Source organism: Gekko japonicus, unplaced genomic scaffold (genome assembly GCF_001447785.1).
Source record: "Gekko japonicus isolate JY-2015 unplaced genomic scaffold, Gekko_japonicus_V1.1 scaffold57, whole genome shotgun sequence".
Classification (NCBI taxonomy): domain Eukaryota; kingdom Metazoa; phylum Chordata; class Lepidosauria; order Squamata; family Gekkonidae; genus Gekko; species Gekko japonicus.
The window spans coordinates 2,225,878-2,248,047 of record NW_015160208.1 but is presented as its reverse complement, the minus strand read 5'-3'; the positions used below and the strand labels follow the sequence as shown (position 1 = coordinate 2,248,047).

Below are 22,170 nucleotides of genomic sequence, written 5' to 3'. Positions count from 1 at the left end.
GCACTCCCCCTCCCCTCAGATGCGAGCCAGCATTTCCTGCCAAAATTGGCATGTGATGGAGGCAGGGACAGCACTCCTCCTCTAAGTCCTCTCTTCGCTGCCATGAAGAAAGGACCTACAAATATAGCTCTTCTATATTTACCTCAGAGTCAGTGAGATTTCTGTTTTTCTTCAAGATGGCATTATTTAAAAAGTGCAGCGAATGTGGCACCAAGATGGCTCAATCAGATGATCATGAGTGTTGTCTGACTTGCCTTGGGGAGTTTCACAAAGTAGCGGCTTGTACTCTCTGCTGCCAGTTTACCCAAAGGCCTGCCAAGAGAGAGGTTCAAGATTAAAAGCTTTCCTATGGCAGTGAACGCTTGAGGCCCAGAGGCCTGGCCTGTTTGGAGGGTTGAGGAACTGGAGGCTACGGTTCGAACTCCCTCAGTGGGGTCAGCACCCTCAGGATCCCTATTGGAACCGGACACCTCATCTGCGCCAAAGTCGGTTCCAGTACCGAGAAGTTCATCGAAACCTCTGTCTAAGAAATCAAAGTCTAAGTCCAAGTCTAGTACTATGGACTCTCCTACCAAGCACTCTTCACTTTTGAAAGCTTTGGTTCCTAAAGTGTGGCTCCATACCCTGTTGCTGCCTATGATGGCTAGCCTTGACTCCTCAGCCGATGATGAAGTCGTTGAGGTTCAGCTGCCATCTTTGGTTCAGAGGCAGCCACTGCCTAAAAAGAAAAGGATGTCGGAGGCCACTTGTGTATTGGTTCCAACTGTGCCTTTTCAATGGGGCCCACTACAAGGACCATGGTTCCTCTACCCTACTATGCCTTCACCCATGTACTGGCTGGGCACCTTGCCCTGGGATCAGCAGTCTTCCTTCTACCAACCTGTATCTCCAGGTTTCAGAACACCCATTGTGACTGTCAACGTCAATCTCTACCAAACCCCAGGCACCACAGGACATATTAGAAGAGGAAGGAGGTTCCAACTCAGAGAGTGCAATTCCAGCTTCCAAGGTCAGACCCCATGCCCTGTTGGAACCATCTCCCAACAAAGCTGTTGGTAAAACCAGCTCAATCTCCCCAGCTGAAGATTTGGGCCTGTATACTGAACAGCTCATTAGCATGACCAGATCTTTGGAGTTGGAGGTGGCATGTTCGGATCCTTAGCCATCAGATCCTTTGCTTAAAGTACTCTGCTCATCATCGGTACAGCGGCTTTTCCGGTGCTGCAGGGCCTGGTTAACATTGCAAAAGGGGTGTGGGTCAAGCCTGCCTTGGTATCTCCCTTCATCAAGAAAGTTAGAGGCTATGTATAAAGCAAGAGAGGAGAGGTGCAAGTTCCTTTTCTCACTTCCTGGGGCTAATTCCTTGGTGACCAAGGTTGTCCCTTCTAATCATAGGTGTGTCTCCTTTCGATAGAGAGGGGAGAAAGTTGGATTCTTTAGGCATGACAAATTTTAATGCGATTATGGGACGATATCAGATGTTCCTTTGGGAGAACATCGCACAACACCTTGATACTTTGCCTGATGACAAGAGGTCTTCAGCTGAGATTCTCCAGGCTGAAGGTATCAAGTTACGGAAACAGCAGATAAACACTGCATGCCATGTAGCTGATACAGTTAGCAAAGATATGGCTTCGGCTATGGTTCTATGCAGACACTCTTGGCTTCTGGCCACTCCGTTGTCAAATGACACCAGAACAAAAGTTGAGGATTTGTCCTTTAATGGCACAGGCCTTTTAAATTCCCAAATGGATGATGGTTGGATAGAGTCCGCAAAAACAAACTCACTACTAAGATTCTAGGTATTACAGCTCCACCCGCCCAGAGCGTCAAACATAGGTATTGTCCTAGATACTGCTTCCAACAGCAATTTCAGAGACCTTATAGGTTTCAGCCCCAGCAGTCTCTCAAGACATCTTCCAGGCCCCACTATGGCACCCAACAACCTTCCAGGAAACAGCATGGGAAGCAGTGTGGCAAGCAGACCCCACACTCTTCTAGGGAGTCTATTGGCAAGGGCAAGTCATACCAATGACCAGCAGTGCCTGATATCCCCTCACCCCACTTCACCTTTAGACTGGTGACTTTTGTGGCTGCATAGGAGAGCATCACCCAGGATGACTGGGTATTATCTGTAGTTCATTCTGGTTATTACTTACCATCTAAATGTATTCCTTCAACTTGTGTTCTACCTATTTGTTCTGTTCCTGTTCCTCTGACCTTACAGTTTGATGTTTCCCAGTTGTTAAATAAAGGGGCAATAGAGTTTGTTCCTGTTCAGGAGGTCTTTTCTGGATTTTACTCAAGGAACTTCTTAGTTAACAAGAAAGATGGTGGAAAGAGGCCTAGACTGGATCTCAGGGATCTTAACATACTCCTGAGTGTACCTAAATTGTGCATGTCTACCTTACCACAGGTTCTTTCACTTCTAGAGCCACAAGTTTGGTTTGCTGTGGTAAACTTAAAAGGCTGTAAATTTTCATGTTGCTGTTTCTCAGAGCAAAGAAAATATTTACGCTTTTCCTGTGGTAATTCCCATTTTTGGTACACAGTTTTGCCCTTTGGGCTTGCCACAGCACCAAGGGCCTTTACCAAATGCATGTCAGTAGTCGTTGCCCATGGCCACTTCCAGGGTTGCATCCAGCTTGATGATTGGTTACTTACAGTACCATCTAGGTCTCTGCTCCTGGATCAGAAAGCTCTTGTGAGGCTTGGGTCTGAGTGAATCTAGAAAAATCCAGGCTAGTCCCTTTCCAAACTACATTGTTCATTGGGGCCAACCTGGATGCAAAGGAAGGCATGGCTTTTCTTCTAGAAGATAGGACTAGGGTCCTTCTTTCTTGGGTGCAAAGATTCTAGAAAAATAGATTTCAGTCCACTAAGGCCATTCAGAAGCTCTTGGGTACATGGCCTCCACCACCACATTAGTCCCCTTTGCATGGCTACATATGAGACCCCTCCAAAACTGGTTTTTGAGGAAATTGATTTCATATCTGAATCCCCTGGAAGTGCTTCTCACTTTCTAGATCTGTTTTACGGTCTCTGTCATGGTGGGCTGACATTCACAACCTCCATAGGGGCTGCCCATTTGGGACTCAAAAACGTGATACTGAGATTTTTACTGATGTGTCCCTATTGGGTTGGGGAGCTCAGTGCAGTACGTTAGGAATACTATGTACAATTCTGGTCACCGTGTCTCCAACAGGACATTGCAGAGCTGGAAAAAGTACAGAGGAGGGCAACCAAGATGATTAGGGGGTTAGAGCACCTTCAATATGAGGAAAGGCTGAAGAGTCTTGGATGTTTCAGTTTAGAAAAGAGACAACTAAGGGGGGGCATGATAGATGTTTATAAAATTATGCATGGGATGGAGAGAGTTGACAAAGAGAATTTTTCTCCCTCTCCCAAAATAGGGCATCCAGTGAAACTGATGGGCAATAGGTTCAGGACAGACAAAAGGAAATAACACTTTACACAGAGAGTGATTAAAATGTGGAATTTGCTGCCAGAAGATGTAGTGATGGCCACAGGAATAACCTGTTTTAAAAGAGGATTGGATAGATCCATGAAGGTTAAGTCTATCAATGGCTACTAGCCATGGTGACTTGAGGGGAACCTCCACATTCAGAGAAACTCATCCTGTGAATCCCAGAACCAGGAGGCAACATCAGGGGAAGGCCTTGACCTCTATGTCCTAGTTTTGGCTGTCCAGAGGAACTGGTTGGCCGCTGTGTGAGACAGGATGCTGGACTAGACAGACCATTGCTCTGATCCAGGAGGGCTCTTATATTCTTCCCAGCTAATTGTTCCTGGTCTGTGTAAGCATATCAGCTTGTTGGAACTCTGTGCTATCAGGTATGCTTTGTTCTCTTTTCAGCCTTGCTGGAAGGCAGAAGAGTCCTCATTGTTATGGACAACACCACGGCAAAATCTTATGTAAACAGACAAGGGGGTACAGCCTCCCAAGCCTTAGCTGTGGAGGCCTCCAGAATTTGGCACTCGTGATTCTCCGAAAAAATGCATTACAGGCAATCCACATTGTGGGAACATCCAACATCACAGCAGACAGCCTCAGCAGACTGACAGTCTATATGCACGAATGGTCCCTGGCAGACACCTACTTGGCTCCCGTTTCCCATCATTGGGGCTACCAAATGATAGACCTATTTGCAACCAGGGAAAATTCAAAGTGCACCCTATTTTGTTCCCTAGCGGGGATGGACCCACAATCCCTAGGGGATGCATTTCAAATTCCATGGCAGGGATGCCTGTTTTATGCATTCCCCCGCTGCCTATTTTAGACAAGGTAGTCGGCAAGCTCAAAGGGGAACAAGCCAGTTGCATCCTAATAGCCCCCTTTGGGCCAAATAGAGTTTGGTTTCCTTCCCTCCTCAGAATGGCAAGAGGGAAATACATGTTTTTCCCTGCAGTGGAGGACCTTCTATGCATGGGCCCTCTCCTGCATACAATGTGGAGTCCCTCCATTTGCAGCATGGAGGATAGGGGAAGAGTAATATGGTCTGACAGAGTGGTCGAGGTTCTTTTCTCGGTTCGCAGGCCCTCTACCTGGAAATCTTATGCTGCTAAGTGGAAGATGTTTCTGGTCTGGTTGTCTGATAGGGATTCACACCAGAGACCTGCCCTTTACCCATTGTCTTTGATTATTTGCTATCTCTTAAAGATTTAGGCCTTTCAGTGTCTTCTATAAATGGGTACCTGGTGGCTATTTCCACCTACCATAAGGGTGTTGAGAGCCAGTTTAGTTTAGTGGTTGAGCAGTGGACTGGGTTTGATTCCCCACTCCTCCCCATGCAGCCATCCGGGTTATCTTGGCCCAGTCACAGTTCTCTCAGAGCTGTTTTCTCAAGAGCACTTATCTCAGAGCTCTCTCAGCCTCACCTACCTCACTGGGCATCTGTTGTGGGGAGAGGAAGAGAAGGAGATTGTAAGCTGCTCCAAGACTCAAAGTGAAGGGCGGGGTAAAAATCTAATCTCCTCCTCCTCCTCCTCCTTCCACTGTTTTCCACCAAATTGTGTAAAAATGGCTAAGTGTGACCTCTCTTTGCTGTCATTTGAAAGAGTATTCCTATAAGCCATCACATTGGCTCACTGGGTGGGTGAGTTGAGGGCCCTCTGCTGTTCCCCACCCTTTATCAAGGTTTAAACAGATAAGGTGGTGCTACATACCAATTTGAGTTTCCTGCCTAAGGTAGCCTCCAGTTTCCATATTTCCCAAGATATCATCCTTCCAGCATTTTTCCCCTCTCCCTCTGACCCAGAGGAACAAGCACTGTACATGTGAGAAGGGCTTTCTTGTTTTATTTGAACCATTCTAAGGGGTTTCGTCAGACCAACAACCTCCTTTTTTGCTTTGCTGGATCACATAAGGGATGCCCAGCTTCCGCTCACACCATCTCAATTTCCAAGACTGAGTGTCAACTTCCGGTTAAGCTGCACTCTAGATCTCAGGCACCTTCTGCTACTATCCTGGGAAAGGTTTCCCTGCTGAATATCTGCAAAGTGGCAATGTGGTCTTCTACATCGACATTTGTCAAGCATTACACCATCGACTCCAGGAGTGATGCGGCTGTGGGAAAAGTGGTACTGTAATAATTGTTTCACTGAGGATCCCACACCTACCTCCTGCAGCAAGTCAGCTTGCTACTCATTTATGTGTGACTACATAGAAGCCACGAAGACAACAATATGGATGTACTTACCTGTAACTGTTGTTTGTTGAGTGGTCTTCTATGCAGGCACACATCCCTCCCTCCCTCCTTTCCCCACTGTAGGATCATCCACTTGTGATCCTTCTCACGATGGCAAGGGGAGGACTGGGGGAAGGAATGCTCTACTCTACCTGCCTCTGTGCTGGTTTGGGTGGGAAATGCCCGCTCACATTGGAGCAGAGGGGGGAGCGCTCCAAAGCCTAGAAAGAGCTAGAAATATGTAGAATTTTTTCTCTGCAGTTGGCCTGCGCATGCACAGTCCCATGTGTGCCTGCATAGAAGACCACTCAACAAACAACAATTACAGGTAAGTACAACAATGTTTTATAGGTGATCTTGTTTTTTGCAGTGAATGAATTCATAGAATACGCGCTCTCTGGGTATGTTATCAGCATTATGGAAAGTAGCTCTTTCTTCTGTGGAGGCAGGTTGGGAGGGTTTGCTTGAGGCCTTAAACCTCAGTGGAGGCTGCAATTAGGAAGAATTCTTGCTCAGCATGAATACTGTTCCTGAGGGACATGAAGATGAAGGGTTGAAATTCCAGTTCAGTGTTCTGAAAAAGTTAAATGCCAATTCAGCTGTATTTGTGTTCTGTGTTTTAAATCAAAAGGTACGGGCACCCTTCTTGTTGTTCCAATATAGCTTCCTCTTCCGCTCACTGAGAAGGGGAGTTTTATGAGGTGCCTTTTTGAATTATCAGAATCCCATGGAACATTTTAAATCATTCTCTAAGATTCTAGCAGTGCTATGACTATAAACAAAAGATGCAATGTGTCATCCAGTGGTGTTCACACGTTACAGGACTTTTTCCCAAAAAGATTGTTATTGGTCATCATGACAGCATTAACATGGAACTAAAAACAGATGTTCTGTTCTTAGCCAAGTTGCAACAACCTGAAGACCAGAGCCATAACTAGCTAATTTTGCACCTGAGGCAAGAAGATAAAATTGCACCCCCTATACTTTCATAGTTGTTATTTTGGTTAAAAAGTATATACATAAATAACAGGAGTAATAATAATACAATGTCAACTATTATAATAATTTTATTTATTTTAGTCATGGTATATTTTTTCTGTGCCCCTCGGCTTTGTGCACCCAAGGCAAATTCCTCATTTGGCTTGCCCTTGTTACAGCTCTGCTGAAGGCACCTCCTCTTGGCAGTAAGACTGTGTCCAGAAGGTTCTGACACCACCAGTTAAAGTAGTAATCAGCTTACCTTCAGATGCTGGACAGACCTTATTTTACAAGTTGCCAGCTGGGCATGCAACAAGCAATGAGGATGTCTTTCAACCATAGTTTAGGATTTTCCTTTGCTTTCCACTTTTTTCAATTTTGTCCAGGTGTGAAAGTAAAGCAGTAACATATGAACTCTGACAGTAGATGCTAACAGTGATAGAAGCACCACTCTCATCCAGCAGCAGCAGTTGACATCACAGGGAATGTTCCGTCTCCCAAAACTGAACATTCCTGAAGCAGGGGTGGGGATGATGCACCCTTAGTGGAGGAGATGAGGAGGTGGTGCCAGGCTGTGGCTGCAGTGCTGAGTAGGTGCACAGATGATGAATTGATAAAAGAACTTGGTGTGGCTGCAGATGATATGCCATGCTGGTGCTTGGTTGCCCTATGCATACAGTAATTGTGCACCGCTGATGCCACCTGCTAATGTTTTCCATTAAGAGCACCACAGTGATGGGATCTGGAATCCTCCCTGCAACCCATGACAAGAGCCACTGTTGCCCCATCCCCAGTTCTGCTTGTGTGTCCCACCTTCCCAGTGTTGGTTGAACCTATGTGTATATGAAATTGTTCTCAACAAATCAAGGCATTGGTCCATCTAGCTCAGTATTGTTCTCGCTGGCATTCGTTTTCCAATGTGTCAAAGAAAGCAGCTATCTGAGATCCTTTAGAGATGCTGAGGATTGAACCTCTGACCTTCTGCATGCAGAGCATGTTCTCTTATCTCTGAACCACAACAAGGATTACAGCAGCAATTGCAGACTTGACATATAGTAAAGATTGCATCTTAGGTAGTGAGCACAGGCCATGGTCACTCTTTTGAATGTTGATAGATCAGATGAAAATGGTATAGATTTGTCCCCAGTGAGTAGGCGCATCACGAGGACAGGGATCTGGCCCCAGATTTTTTTTTTTACTTTTGGGGACACAAGAACAAATTATTTAGATATAGAAAATGGTTATATGAGAGGCCCAGAGATCTATGTCACCCAATTCATTACTATCAGATGGTGGAATCTGGAACATAGGCTCCAAATATGCTCTAAAGCACAAGTACAGACACAAAAGGGCTGCTTCAGTATAAGAGACCTCACAGAATGATAGATGATTAAGGCTGTTAGCAAAGTAGGCACAAGTCTTTGTGTAAGGTACAGGGCAAATGACCCAATGAAGGCTTTACTAGGCCTGTGTACATCTTGAGTATTGGGGCTGTGACTAGGCAATTCACTTCTAGCCCAATCACCTGTCAGGTTGGAGATTTCCTATCAGGAGATAACGACACCCTTCCCCAAGGCAGTTGAAAGTGCAATAACTCCCCTGACATTACAAGTATACTGTAACATGTTTAGCTAGTGGCATCAAGAAGGGGAGAAGAAGATTTAACTAAGACCCTGTCTTCCTTTTTTCAGTGATAACTGACAGACCAGAACAAACAAATGCCTGAACAACAAAACTGAGGTGTAGAATGGGGTGTGAAAGACTCATCAGAAGAGATGTTTGACAATGTTAATGACTTGGTCCATTGCTAGCAACTAAAAATTACTGATGCAGATACCCCCCCCCCCATTTTTCTCATGTGTATCAAAAAAATCTTTTAAAATTGCCCTAATACCATTCTCAGATGTTTTTGCAAATTTAGAAAGCAGTTTTTTAATTTTTTTAATAATTTTTATTTTCTACATAAAACCTAAAAACTACACACTAACTAAAATTACAGCTATACAGTGACCATATATGATAATAATTAATATCTTAAAGCTTTTCTCTTTTTCAAGTTAAGAATAAAAATTTTATCCTGTTATTTCGATATGCAAAAAATTAAAATTATTGACAATGCAAGATTATGTAATGTAATATATAAACATTCAGGGCCGGCTCACCTGCTAGGCGAACTAGGCATTCACCTAGAGCGCGAGCCGGCCCTTGGGGCGCCAAACTTTCCCTTCTCTCTCCTTGCTTTTATCATCTCGGGGTGGTTTGGGTGCTGCCTCTCCCAATTCTGATTCAGATTCTACTTCTGAGCTGCCATCTGCAGATGTTTCGTGGCTTTCCAAGCCATGCAAACTGTTCAGTTCTTCTTCTTCTTCTTCCTCTATGTTCTTTGTATTCTTTTTGGGTTCTTGATGTCATTTCAAAAACTGCTTCGCTTTGGTAAAAGAGTCAATCTTTTCTTTTTTGCCTTTGTAGTTGAACATCAAGCCTTCAGGTAGTATCCATCAGTAGGTAGTAGGATTTTCCCATAGATAGGTGGTTAAATTCTTGTATTATTTTATCTTCTTCCTTATCTCAAATGGAATGTCTTTTAGTATTCTGATGTCTTCTTCTTTGATTTTCAGTGTAGTCCCAGATGTTGCTTTCAATATTGCATCTCTTATAGATCTCTTAGAGAATCTGACGTATATTTCACCAGGCAGGTTTTTTTTCTTAATAAATTCTGAATATGTCCGGTAGATCATATCCATTTCGCTTTGTAATATTTCCGCCTTAATGCCTGTCACTGGTGCAAGCGCTTCACTAAGGATTTCTTTCAGATTCTCAGATTTGTCTTCTGGTACACTTTGAAATCTCGAAACGTATGAAGATTTTTCCATTTGTAGCTGCAAAAGTCTTTGGTCAATTGCTTTAGTCTTGTTTTCAACTTCTTCTGTTCTTTTATTGGATTCTTTTAGCTGTTTTTGCAAAGACTCCAAGGTCTTGCTGATGTTAGTCATCTGAGCCACCAGAGGTTGCAATGCAGTATCCAGCATGCCTGCAAAGTCAAAGTTCACTTCTGGTTTAGAAACCAGACGGGTTGAGCTGGCAGTTCCTTGTTGAAGCTTCACTTTCGCTCCCATCTTTTCAGCCCGATAAGACATTATGTTTTGTAAAAGTTCGCTTAAGTCTTTAGAAGTCTGGCATTGTACTGATTAAATTCAGCCGTCTGCTCAAATGCCACCACTTTCTACTCCCTCTAATGCTTTAAAAATCTTTGCCATTTTCAAGGGGTGGGTAGCTTCCCCCCCTCCACTTTTTCTTGGGGACACCCGGGCTGGCATCTTACTCATGCTCTGCTTCATCAGGTACGAGAAAGTCTTTTTGTTTTCGCTGGGTCAGTTGCTTGCTTGTTCGGTATGCTCGTCTCATGCCCAGAATGGTACCGTGGCGGCGGGGACCTATAAGGGCAAGGGGAAGCCTCGATCCTTTGGCCTCGACCTTGGGAGAGGCACCCCCAGCGCCCCAAGCTGGGAGCCCCCTACAAGGGCCCCTGGGGGAGTCCAGAACCAGCCAGACCTCCTCCCCACTGCCAGGTCACGGGCCGCTCTCTCTGGAGCTTCGGAGGAGCGCCCACTATCAAGGTGCCGAAACTGGAAGTCCTGAAAGCAGTTTGAGTTTTAGATGCAAAGTCCACTCCTGCTGTTTTGTTTTGTTTTTCTTTCTTGTGGGTTGCGCCTGAGAAGACTGGCAGTTGTAGGGGGTACATCTGAAGGCCTGCCTGATTCCAAGGCAGGTGCTGATCTCTTAAGAAACAAAGTGCATACAAGTTCCAGTCATTTGGTTGCTCTTACAAAGGAAAAAGGCACCCCAGTCCAGCTTTCAATTATCTAATTAACAAGCTTCGTTGAATTCAGAGGGTGTCTGTAAACACACCATAATTCTGGATAGCTATATGAGCTGCTCAAGTGCACTGCATTAAACAAAAGGCTGGTTAATCTTCCTCTGCCCTCCCACACAATTGGGTATATTTGAAGCAGCTTATTATATTTTAAGAGAAAATGGAAAAGGAAGGTGTAGGGGAGTCTGTGCATGTTATAGGGCACTGCTCAGGCTATACAGAAAGGAGGACTAGCACACTGGGTTTCCCCGCTAAAGCACGATATTCTTTTGTCTTTATATCTTCTGTATGTGTGGGAATTAAATGGAACTGTGGGAGTGCTTGTTCCTTTAGACTCAAGTAGGGTACATGACTAACTGCTTCTGATCAGAACTGATGAAATCAGATTTGTAGTTTTCATTTGTTTGGCAGTGATGAATCTTTGAAGTTACAATCCAGAGGAGTGTTATATTATATGTCAGTGGTGTGGGGAATTTTTTCCTAATCTGTTAGAAAAAAAGAAAATTGTTCTTCTTTGGCTTTGTTAGCACATAGAAGATGAAGATGCTGTCAGTTCTGAGAAATCACCAGGCCTTGCCTGCCCTCACAGTTTTGAGAATTGCAATCTCAAGTTTCCACTCTCAGTTCTTTTGACCTCTCACTGTCTCCTGTAAACAATTGGCTGTGTTGCTTGAGCAAACCACACAGCAACGCTGAAAGGTACAGAACACCAGCTCCTAAACAGCTGCAGGTGAGAATCTGGGCATCTGAGCACTTAGGTCAGGGACTATACATTCTGAAGAGATGGAATTCATGAAAAGGATCTATCCCATCCCCTGGTAATCCCCTGTGCTCTCCTAAAAACTGCTTCTTTCAGTCAGGAGATCCTCAGGAAGAGTGGGGTGCAACATGGAGAAACTGGCAGATATCACCCACTCTTCCCTGAATGAAGCAAGAACTTGTACAGTAGGACAAGATTGTGCCAATTCCCCCTCCCTGCTACAGTCTTCCCCCATCACATCACAAGTTTTGAGGAGCACAGGAGGTTGCAGGGAAGGCACTCAGTTTTAGTAGTATAATGTCCTTCACTCAAAATATTGTATATTCTATACCACTGTATGTATTTTCCACATAAGGGAAATGTCATATATGAAGTAGGCTTCTAGAAAACTTAAACCCTGCAGTAACCTAAAGTGACTGCTGTGCTCTGCGAATGTACTAGAGATGCTTTGTGGTGTACCTAAACACTATCCAGACTTAGCAAAGGGCATTTGAGAAAGCAGTAGCAACAGAAGAGAAAATGGAGGTAGATGGGGAGCAAACTTTAGGTCACACCCTATTTCTCCCAAAAGGAGACATGAAGACGTGAAGTAGAACAAATACATGGGGTTTTTTTTAATTCAGAATCTCCCAGTCCCTGAAACATTGTAAACAAGTTCTGTTTTGCAAATTCAGGAGGCTCCACCATTCATTAAAGATGGGATCTGCATGATACATTCATTAATTTATTTCTTCAGTGAGGTCTGGAGAGGGCAATGTGTGAGACTTAGGTCTGCTCTTCTTGACCCTTAACTCCCTTGATAAAATTCTATAGATGAAGTACCTTTACTTGAAAGTAATGCACAGTGAGCCCAATTTAGCTGCTGTTTGGAGGGCTACAGAAGTACAAACATGCCTCTATGTAAAAGGAGGTTTCAAGGAATAATTCTTAGGGATTGACCAGTAGGAGCTCCTAATCAGCCTAGAATTCCTGTGGTCCAGAGATACTGCGGAATCATGTACTCCTGATTACTAATCTTAGTTACTAGTCTATACTGTATCACCAATTTTTGATGAATGGTCAGCAGGCCCGTAGCCACTGTGGGGCTCTTGGGAGATGCCCTCTCCTAAATCTGCCTTGCCCCCTTTGAATTTTGGCGGGAGGAGCCAGTCTGCCCAGCCAGGGGCTCCAGCGCAGATGGCCTCCCTATGTCTCCTTACCGGGAGACTCTGGCTTGGTTCTGAGCACTCGTGGAGACCGAGGCTGCCCCCAGCTTTTTGCTCACCTGCTCAGAGGAGCCCTTGGCACCAGCGGGGCTGCAGAGCGCTTGGTCAAACATCCTTCCACCTGGGACTGCTTGGTGCGGCTCAACCCGGAGGGTGCTGCCACCGCAGGGGTTGGGTTCTGCCATCGGGGGCCATCACCTGGGCCCAGCCAGAGGGACGAGACAAGGCTGCCTCGAACCTCCCACCCTGCCACTCCTCTGCTCACTTCTGCCCAGCCACCTGGCTTCATGTGGCAGCCCCTACACACCCTGGGGAAGCGCCTGTCAGCCAGTTGTGAATCCCACAATGGCAATGCCTGTAGTGAACAGTGAACGCCGTGGGGCTTCTTTCAAAGTATGCCTGCTTAGGATTGCATTGAGTTTACTCCTAGGTCAATGCGATATGGGACCCCCTGGCCATGAACTATATTCCTTCCAGCCTTGCACTCTGGCTACAGCCCCGACTGGGGATTTCTAGATCTTCTTTAGTCTGCCGTGGCTACTTTTGGCAAAGTCACTTTTCCATCTGTTAATGAATGGCAGGGCTCCGAGGGGACCAGTTGGCTACTGAACCCACTCAGCCCAAGTCCTGTAGTGTCGTTGGGCCAGGCCCTTGGCCTATAGACATGGTTGCTACAAATTGGCGAAGGGTCCCATCTGTCACTGGTGAGGTGGGTCTGCAATTTCTCCTGCAGCATTCTCTCTTAATTAGATTACCACTAAATAGGTTACTTGCAAATCTAAATATGCCTAAATCTTATGCACACTGAACTCTTTTTAAATTATTCCTGGTGTTATATATGTAGCATAATGGTTGTCCTAGCAAATGGAAAGCTGCCCAGACACTGTTGAAGCCAGCTTTGGAAATCAAGCAATAGTAATCCTTTTGTTGGACATAGAGTTGTGTTCAGTTGATTTTGTGCCATCAGAAAAGGCTTCTTCCTTGATACAAATGCCATAGCTTCTTGGCCAGTTCTAAATTCTGGACTTCCCATTGTTCATCAAATGACTGTTCCACATTTACCAAAGAACAAGTGGTTTCAGATGCTGCAAAATAAGCCCAAAAGTATTTTTGTGACAGATGGTGATTTCTCAGATTGCTTTTTTTACCCTTGACAAATGCATGACCAAGTTGCAAAACTATAGATATGGTATTGTTCAGGTAGTGTAGATGCTTTACGGTTTCTTAAGGGGAATTATGTATAACCATGGCTTGAGACCATGAGAGCCAGTTTGGTGTATAACCATGACCATGAGAGCCAGCTTGGTGTAGTGGTTAATTGCGAGGACTCCAATCTGGGAGAACCGGGTTTGATTCCCCACTCCTCCACTTGCCCCTGCTGGATGACCTTGGGCAAGCCATAGTTCTGACAAGAGCTGTCTTTGAAAAAGAGCAGTTTCTGTCAGAGCTCTCTCAGCCCCACCTACCTCACAGGGTGTCTGTTGTGGGGAGGGGAAGGGAAAGGAATTTGTAAGCCGCTCTGAGACACCTTTGGGTAGTGAAGGGCAGGATATAAATCCAATCTCTTCTTCTTCTTGTCTGACCATGGCTTTTGTTGGAGTGCCTGATTCTTTAACAGTATATTCACTTAAACAACAGGATCTTTGTGTTAGTATGTGTTAAGTGATTACACTTGTTGCAGATTGTCCCTGATCTCATGACTATATTTGACCAGAGCGTTAATACTGAACATATTTAAGCTTTGGTACACAAATTATATTTCTAATGAAAACAGATACACATTTATATGTGAAAGGAACTGTGGTAGATTGGCACAATCTTATAAATCATCATATAACCAGATTTGATTGGCTGGATGATGATGCCATAGTTGCTGAGGAAAGGCTGGGTTGTTTTTTGGGTTTTTTTGTAATAAAATTAATTCTGATACTACAGCCAAACTGGGTTGCAAACAGGCTCACCTTAAGTGATGCTACTCCCATCTGGACATGTGATATGGAGGACATGGCTTCTCATCTGTACTCACTTTCAGCACTTCCCCCATATCTTCTTTTGAAATCTTGTCTTCCACCACCTTTCTAGTGCGTCCTTTCCTTGGATTTTCTTCCATTTTATCTTTTTTTTACCCTATTGCTGATTTCTTCTCGATGTAGCCCTGAAGATGCATACTTTGGGACTGAAATCTCCCTTCAATATGCTGGTAAACTTTAGTAGCTGGTTTGAAAATGGGGATGCTGTCTTCAAAAGAAGAAGGAAGCTCATATTTTCTGTTGAATAGAGTGAATGAATTTAATACCATTTGTACAGTAATTTCTAAGCACTGTTGCAGATGTAGTGTTAGCATAATGTATTCATCAATGCACTTATAGTATATGGAAGATGCATTTGACATTTCTGTTAGCCTGGCTATTTTCTCATTGTGACTCAGATTTCATGGCTGGCTGTTCCTGGATCAAGCATAACTTATAGCGAGGATGTCATACAGTCCTCGGAAAGCAATTTCCTGTTTGGAGTGATTTCATTTTGTTGACTCTATTTTGGTCCATCTTATTGACATGAAAGTAACGTGATTTGATATTTCTCCTGTGATCCACTGTACAGAACAAAAAGTTGAGCTGTTATTGCACGCTGACTACTGCTTCTGGCCCCTTGAAAACACTGAACTTTGTGAAAGATCCACACAAGCTGCTGTTTGCTATCTTAAGAGTCATATGTCTCTTTGTGTATGCCTTCTGCATAATAATCCTTTTGCCTTGACACATTTCTCCTTCTCTTTTGGAATAGACTCCATTAGAACATCTCCATGTGGTTCTCTTTTTTACTCTTACTTCACATCACCTATTAGACATAATTTTCTCTTCCTAAATATGCAGAATGGCTAGTTTAGTTAGATCTTCCTAGTTAATTAGTATCTCCATTATCGGGTTTGTAGGTGATACTCAAGTGTCATTTTGTTGGCTGGAACAAACACTTGATTACAACCAGAATTTTAAAACCAGAAATCTTTTGAGTGATAATCAGAAATCATCTGGGATGTCAAAAACGACTTTAAAAAAACTAGAGAGATTATTTGAACTGTGCATAGAGTACTTTATGAAAATGCTTCCTATCTGCTTTTTAGTATTCTTACTTTTTTTACAATAATTTGCAGGCAGTGAATCTTGATGACCCAGCTAGCTTGTCCATACTAATGTTTTGTATCTTGCACCCGGTCTGCACAGAGAAAGTACATTAAAAATTTGGGCTCAAACTAAACAGATTGTTTTGTGAAAATGGTGAAAGAAAAAAAAGTAGGGTTACTGTAGAGCAAACTGCAGTAAGACTAGAAGAGACACTTGTTCAGTGCACCCAGATCACTGAAGGCCTTGTCTAAATCCCTTGGCTTTCTAGCGTCTAATGTTTAAAGCTTTTTGCAACAACCACAACAATGACTTTAAGCCAAACTTACCTTCCTATGATGCCAATTTTTGTGGAAAGTGCACAAAGCTGTAATATCACTCATTCTTCACTCAGAGCACTGAAGACGTACCTGCACAGCCCTTAGGTATCACTCCCAGTCTACATTTTTATCTCCAACTGTCCACATGACTAATCAGAACTGAGAAACAGGATCGGTGAGGACTTATGAGGGAGATCTGTTACCACCCCCCATTGGTTCTCCTTCCCTCCCTCTCACAGTTCCCTCACTTTCCCTGCTTCCTTCCTTACCTACAGCCCTCATGGTGTCCTTCCGTGTACTTTAGCTTTGCCACTTAACCTTCTTGTCTTTCCTACCTGCCCATTCCTTTTATCCAGTTCAAAATGAAACCGCATTTGCCTAGGCAATCCAGAATGGCTGCTGAGATCTCATTCAATTAATTAATTAAGTATATTTCTATGCTGCTGCTTTGGATTCCTGCTCAAGGCATTTTATAATTAAAACAGCAGCACAATATAAAAACAAGCCATTAAAAACAAGCTCCCCGTTAGAACTATCCATAAAACACAAGCTTCCCATTAAAAAGCTGATAAGATAAAGTCCCTGATCAAAAGCCTGCTTTGGACTGACACTTAAAAGAAAGTCAAGTAGGTGACAGGTGAGCCTCATAAGGTAATCTAGGAAGATCTCAGCATTTTAAACTTTTTAAATTTTCTTTTATTCTCTTCTGTTTTTAGATATATAGACAAGACTAGCTTGGACTGTGTAGTTCACATGGGCATCTTTCTATGCTTACCAAGGCAATGTCTCTGTGAAAAACTATTTGCTTTCCCCAGGACTCTTTCCATGCTTCAGACTATACAATGCCAAAAGATCATAGGGAAACATCTTTTTCATCAGCCATTAGATACAGTTTAGAGCTATTCGTTTCTGATTTATAATTGTGCATCAGTATCATTTGAGTATTGTTGAATGGAGTGATTTGCTGAGCTCTGACTTCTGCTGTCAAAGATCCACACTATCAGGGGACTTTCCAGAGAATGGTAGTTAATCAAAAGGAAGACTTAACTGTTTCTTGTTTTATTTTGATCTCCCATAAAGGTGGCTGCAATTAACCCAAATCATCCCCTTGCTCAGATGCCCTTGCCCCCTTCGATGAAAAACTGCATTCAGCTGGCAGCATGTGAAGCCAGTGAGTTGCTACCAATGATCCCTGACTTGCCAGCTGACCTGTTCACATCCTGCCTTACTACACCGATCAAGATTGCACTGAGATGGTAAGTGATTTGCCTCCTGTCTGGGGGATGATGTGTGTTCTGTGCTTTCTGAGGCTTGCCTGTTGTGCTGATAGACTTGTTGACCCAGATACTTCAGCTGCTCTAAAATTTCTCTGCAGTACTAAATTACAAGGATTTGAGGCGTTCATCTGGGGGAGCATCTTATTAGGCATACTTTCACCTTCCTGGCTTTGATTATCCTTCTGTTTATTACATTTTGGATTCTAGCAGGATACTTGGGTTTGCTCAGATTAAGGGACTTACTGCACTGGAAATTAAAATAGTCTGTCTTTTCACAGATCAGAAATACCATATGGTGTGACACAATGTTCTATCAGTAAATCGTTTTTCAGACAAGATACAGTACTGATCCTCAAGTCCTCTACCTGTGCATGTTCTGTTTGTGTTGGTGGACTTGTGTCGGTATTATACTTTGGGGATTGGGCTGTGAATCCCATATGTTAGAGAAATGCTTCAAATAATCTAGTTAAGTAATACCACAGTGAACAAAATAAGAGGTATAAACAAAAGAGGAGATAATTGGAATTTACGTGGCCCTCTGCTAAGGCAGAGAAAGATGAAAGTTTACTTAAGCAAGTTCACTGTACCAAAGAAACAGAACACACACATACCTGATAGTTATGCTATGCAAACGTGTTCAAAGCTTTATTTGTTTTAAGATTGTTCAATTCTGTCCTGTTTTACAGTCCTAATGCTAAATTTATTATTCATTTTCTGACTTTTCTGTTTTTGCACTGCTTGTTGAATTATTGTGTTGAAACATTGTGTCAATTTGGTGTTTCATGCCTTGGCTTTCTAGTGGCCAGTTCCATACTTTACATGGCAGACCCCAGCTGCTGCATATTCTGTGCAACAAGTATTTGGAAATGTGTATAGCGTTCAATTAGTGCAACCTATGGATGTGAACAAATTGCTTGGAGGAGTCCAGCCACCATCCTCAAGGCTCAGCCGTTCCCTCTCTGGCTGAATAAAGCTGACTGAGGGGGACATTGTCTGGGTCTAGGGATTCATAAATGCATCTTTAGAGGAGGAGGCAGTGCAAAGTTCCTTGGAGGAAGTGGTTGTGAAACCTTTTCTGAAAAGACCATTCTTGGACCCAAAAGAACTTAATATCATCCTGTGATGAATATCCCCTTTTGGGGCAAGATGCTCAAGTGTGGTAAGCTTGCTTCAGGCATTTTAGGAGGTGTCTGATTATCTAGACCCATTTCAATCTGGTTGCAGGCCCAGCTTTGCTACAGAAGTGGTTTTGCTTGTGCTGATGGATAGCTTTTACCAGAAGAGAGACTGGGGAGTGTGACACTTCTGATTCCCTTCCTGGATCTCTCAGTGGCTTTTAATACCATTGACCAATGTATCATTGTGGACTGGCTGGCTGATATGGGTGAGGGATGGGACTGTACTCTCATGGGTCCATTCTTCTTTGACTGATTGATTCTAGATGGTATGTTCAGACAGTTCTGTACAAGCCCATGGTGTTGATGCTTTAGGCTTCCATAGGGATTGATTTTTATCCCCCATGTTTTTTTTATGTATATATGAAACTGTTTGGGAGAGAGATCAACTGGAGATTTGGAGTAAGGTATTTCCAACGTGCTCTGTTTCTTCTTTTTTGTTCACTTGAACCAGGTGAGTCAGTGAACATTCTGAATAGATACTTGAAGGCAGTAATGAGCTGAAAGTGGTACAGTAAATTGAAACTCAATCCAGATAAGATGGGAGATCCTGCTAGTCAGTAATGGGGCCAGTCCAAGTTTGCAGGGTCAGTCTGTTCCAGATGAGTCATATCTCCTCTGAAGGAACAGATTTACAGCTTGGGGTTCCTGTTAGACCTGGATCTTCAGACAGAAATACAGATCTCCTGTTGTGACCCTTCTTTGACAGGTAGGATTTGGCCACAGTTATTAGGGTTGCCTGACCCCCCAGCCTGGTGGGGTTTACCTGCTTTTTGGGGGGTTCAACCCGCTGCCACCCCTGCCCCAAGCCCTGCCCCTTTAAGTGCTTCCATCTAATTGCTGCTTGGAGTTCAGGCACACAGCAGCAGCAGCCCCTCTCCCCTCTTGCAAGATTTAAAGGGCCCTCCACCTAATTGGCTGCTGGCAATAGTTCTCGAGGGTTGGGTTTGGAGCGGGGATGTCCCTAACATGATGTCATTGCATTGGGGACGCCTCACCCCCTTCAGAAATGCCCCCCAAAGTCCCCTGCCGGGGACAAAGACAGACCTGGCAACCTTGACAGTTATCCATGCACTGATCTCATTCAGGCTACCTCGCTGGGCTGTACACTATCTGAGGCTACATCTGGAGATGGTGGAAAACTGCTGTTGATTACACAATGCTATGCTGAGATTATTGACTGATTCCAGCTGTAGAAATCACATCTTGCCAGTGTTGGAACAATTTCATTGGCATCCTACTTGTTTTCCAGGTTTAATTTGTAGTGCTAGTCATTGCCTTTAAAAACCCTAAATTGTTTGGACCGCCTTCTCCCATATGTTTCTATCCATCCTGTAAAATAGACACCTGAGGCCCTGCTCTGCCTCCCTCCTTTTTTGAAGCAGCGGCAGGGGTCTTTTTGGGTGTCTCAACCAAGCTATGGAATGCCCTCCCCTTGAATGCTTGCTTGGTGCCAAATTTGTTGTCTTTCCAGTGATACGCAAAGACCTATTTTTTTCTCCTACATTTTCTCTCCTTCTTTCAGTTTTATGGTTTGTTTGTTTTAACCTTAGACTGCGTATTATGAATTTGTTGTTTAAGTTTCTCTTACTGGTTGCATTTAATTGCAGTGTTAAGGGAGTTTAGACTTCAACATTAAATCCCAGAAACAAAAGCTGGAGTTAGGACACTCAAGTGGTGAGAAAATATGCTTATTTATTTATTTAAAATATTTATACCCCACCTTTCCTCAGTGCCTAAGGTATTTTCGCTGTCAGTCAGCATCAATTGGTCTGTCATTTACAAATTGTTTTTGTACCTTCTCTGCTTCGAAAGTACTTTTTAAGGCTGTGCCTGCATTCAGATGTCACAACAAGTCTCCATCTGTGAAGGGAATGACTCAGCATGTTCTCAAAGCCATGCACTCCCTCTCATCTCCCCCGTTTCTCAGGTGTGAAACAGAATTGAAAGCTTCCTGATTTGCAAAGGCTTCACTGTAACTCCCTCTCTCCCTAACTTGTGATGACTCAGTGAAGCAGAGCTGGGTGGCTTCATCCTCCCAGGGGGAGATTTAGAAGTCAGCGCGAGAAAATATCTCACTTAATCACATGTTTTTATTCAGTTTGCCAACATGCAAAATAGAAATTGCTCCACACAAAACACTGTTACAGTCAGAAGCAGTTCATAACCCACCTATTACCATACCTCCCTCCCCATAAAAGAGTTTGAAGACTACATGAAGACTTTCTTCAATGTGAGCTTTTAAAAGTATTTCTGTTGTATGTAATCCATTTTGTAAAGGAGATACCAATAGGAAGAGTAATATTTAGTAAGTTTCACATCAAAGTGGATATCCAAACAAATAAATCTTTTCTTAAATTCACTCTTTCATAATCTCTAGATAGGAATATTTTTGAAGACAAATCACATTCATGTATACATAGAGCCAGTTTGGTGTAGTGGTTAAGAGTGGTGGACTCTAATCTGGAGAATGGGGTCTAATTCCCCACTCCTCCACATGTAGCCAGCTGGGTGACCTTGGGTCAGTCACAGTTTTCTCAGAGCTGTTCTCTCAAGAGCAGTTCTCTCAGAGCTCTTTCAGCCTCACCTACCTCACAGGGTGTCTGTTGTGGGGAGAGGAAGGGAAGGAGATTGTAAACCACTCTGAGACTCGGAGTGAAGGGTGGGGTATAAATCCAGTTCTCCTCCTCCTCCTCCTCCCAGCTCTTCTTACCAGTGTTCTACTGGAGAGCCATCATGGGGTAGTGGTGTTCAAATGTTGGACTAGGATCTGGAGGTTTGAGAGAGGTCCCGAATCTTCCATGGAACTACTGGGTGATCTTGGGCCAGTCACACACTCCCAGCCTAATCTGTTTTACAGAGTTGTTGTGAAGATAAAATAGAGGAGAATTCTGTAAGCCACCTTGGGTCCCCACTGGGGAGAAATTTGGGTATATATGGTGCAAATAAATCAATAAATATTGGGGTCCTGGTTTACTGCATTATTTTCTAACAGTGATTGTAACGATTCCTTGTTTATGGGTGTGTGTCTCTTTAAAAGTTTGGTTGCAAGTGATAGTCTAGAGTGCTTGAAGAGGCAAGAGTGGTGTGATTGGTGAGTGACAGAGAGGGGGAGGGGTTTTGGAAGTGATGCTGTGTGGATGAATATGTCTATCAGGAGTGACAGTTTGAGGTTTTGACAGCTGAAGTGTGACAGTTGACGACAGTTAAGCAGTCAGATAGTTCATTCTGAAGTCTGAGAGAGAAGCAGTTTGTGTGTGTGCATTTAAGAACAGCTGAGGTTGTTCTGAGAGAATAGTAAAATGTAAATGAAAGTAATTGAAGACAAAGTTTAGGAAAGGCTGTATGTCCTGGAGAGAAACAGTGAACTTACATGACCTTGAGTTAAAGTTACAAAGTTACATACCTGAAATATCCCTGACAGATAGGGAGCAGATCTTATGTGAGACACCAAACAATTGTTCACAGTACCGGTTACCTTGTTATACTCTTTTATTTACAAATTATATCAATAAATCTACTTTTATTTAAGATACCAGTTCTGAAAGAAATACTTCCCAGAAAACACATAGACCCCCATGAAAGCCTAAAGCCTCGACCTACCTACCCAGTGATAGAAATATTATAGTATAAAGGTTTGGAAAGCCTTAAATTTCCTGGTGGCAGCCGGATATACACAGTAAAACAAAACATAAAGAACATTTTAAGGGAAACCAGACCTCCCCAGAGAAGGGGACGTCACAGTGATTTATGG

The 22,170-nt window shown here is 43.5% G+C and overlaps 1 protein-coding gene across 1 annotated transcript in view; it reads left to right on the top strand.

The window, feature by feature from the left end:
- Window positions 1-22,170, top strand: part of RPTOR (regulatory associated protein of MTOR, complex 1) — a 455,351-nt gene that overhangs the window by 58,577 nt on the left and 374,604 nt on the right. Inside the window, exon 4 of the mRNA XM_015408620.1 lies at window positions 17,045-17,220. Coding sequence (XP_015264106.1) covers window positions 17,045-17,220 — 176 coding nt within the window. The remainder of the gene's footprint in view (window positions 1-17,044; window positions 17,221-22,170) is intronic.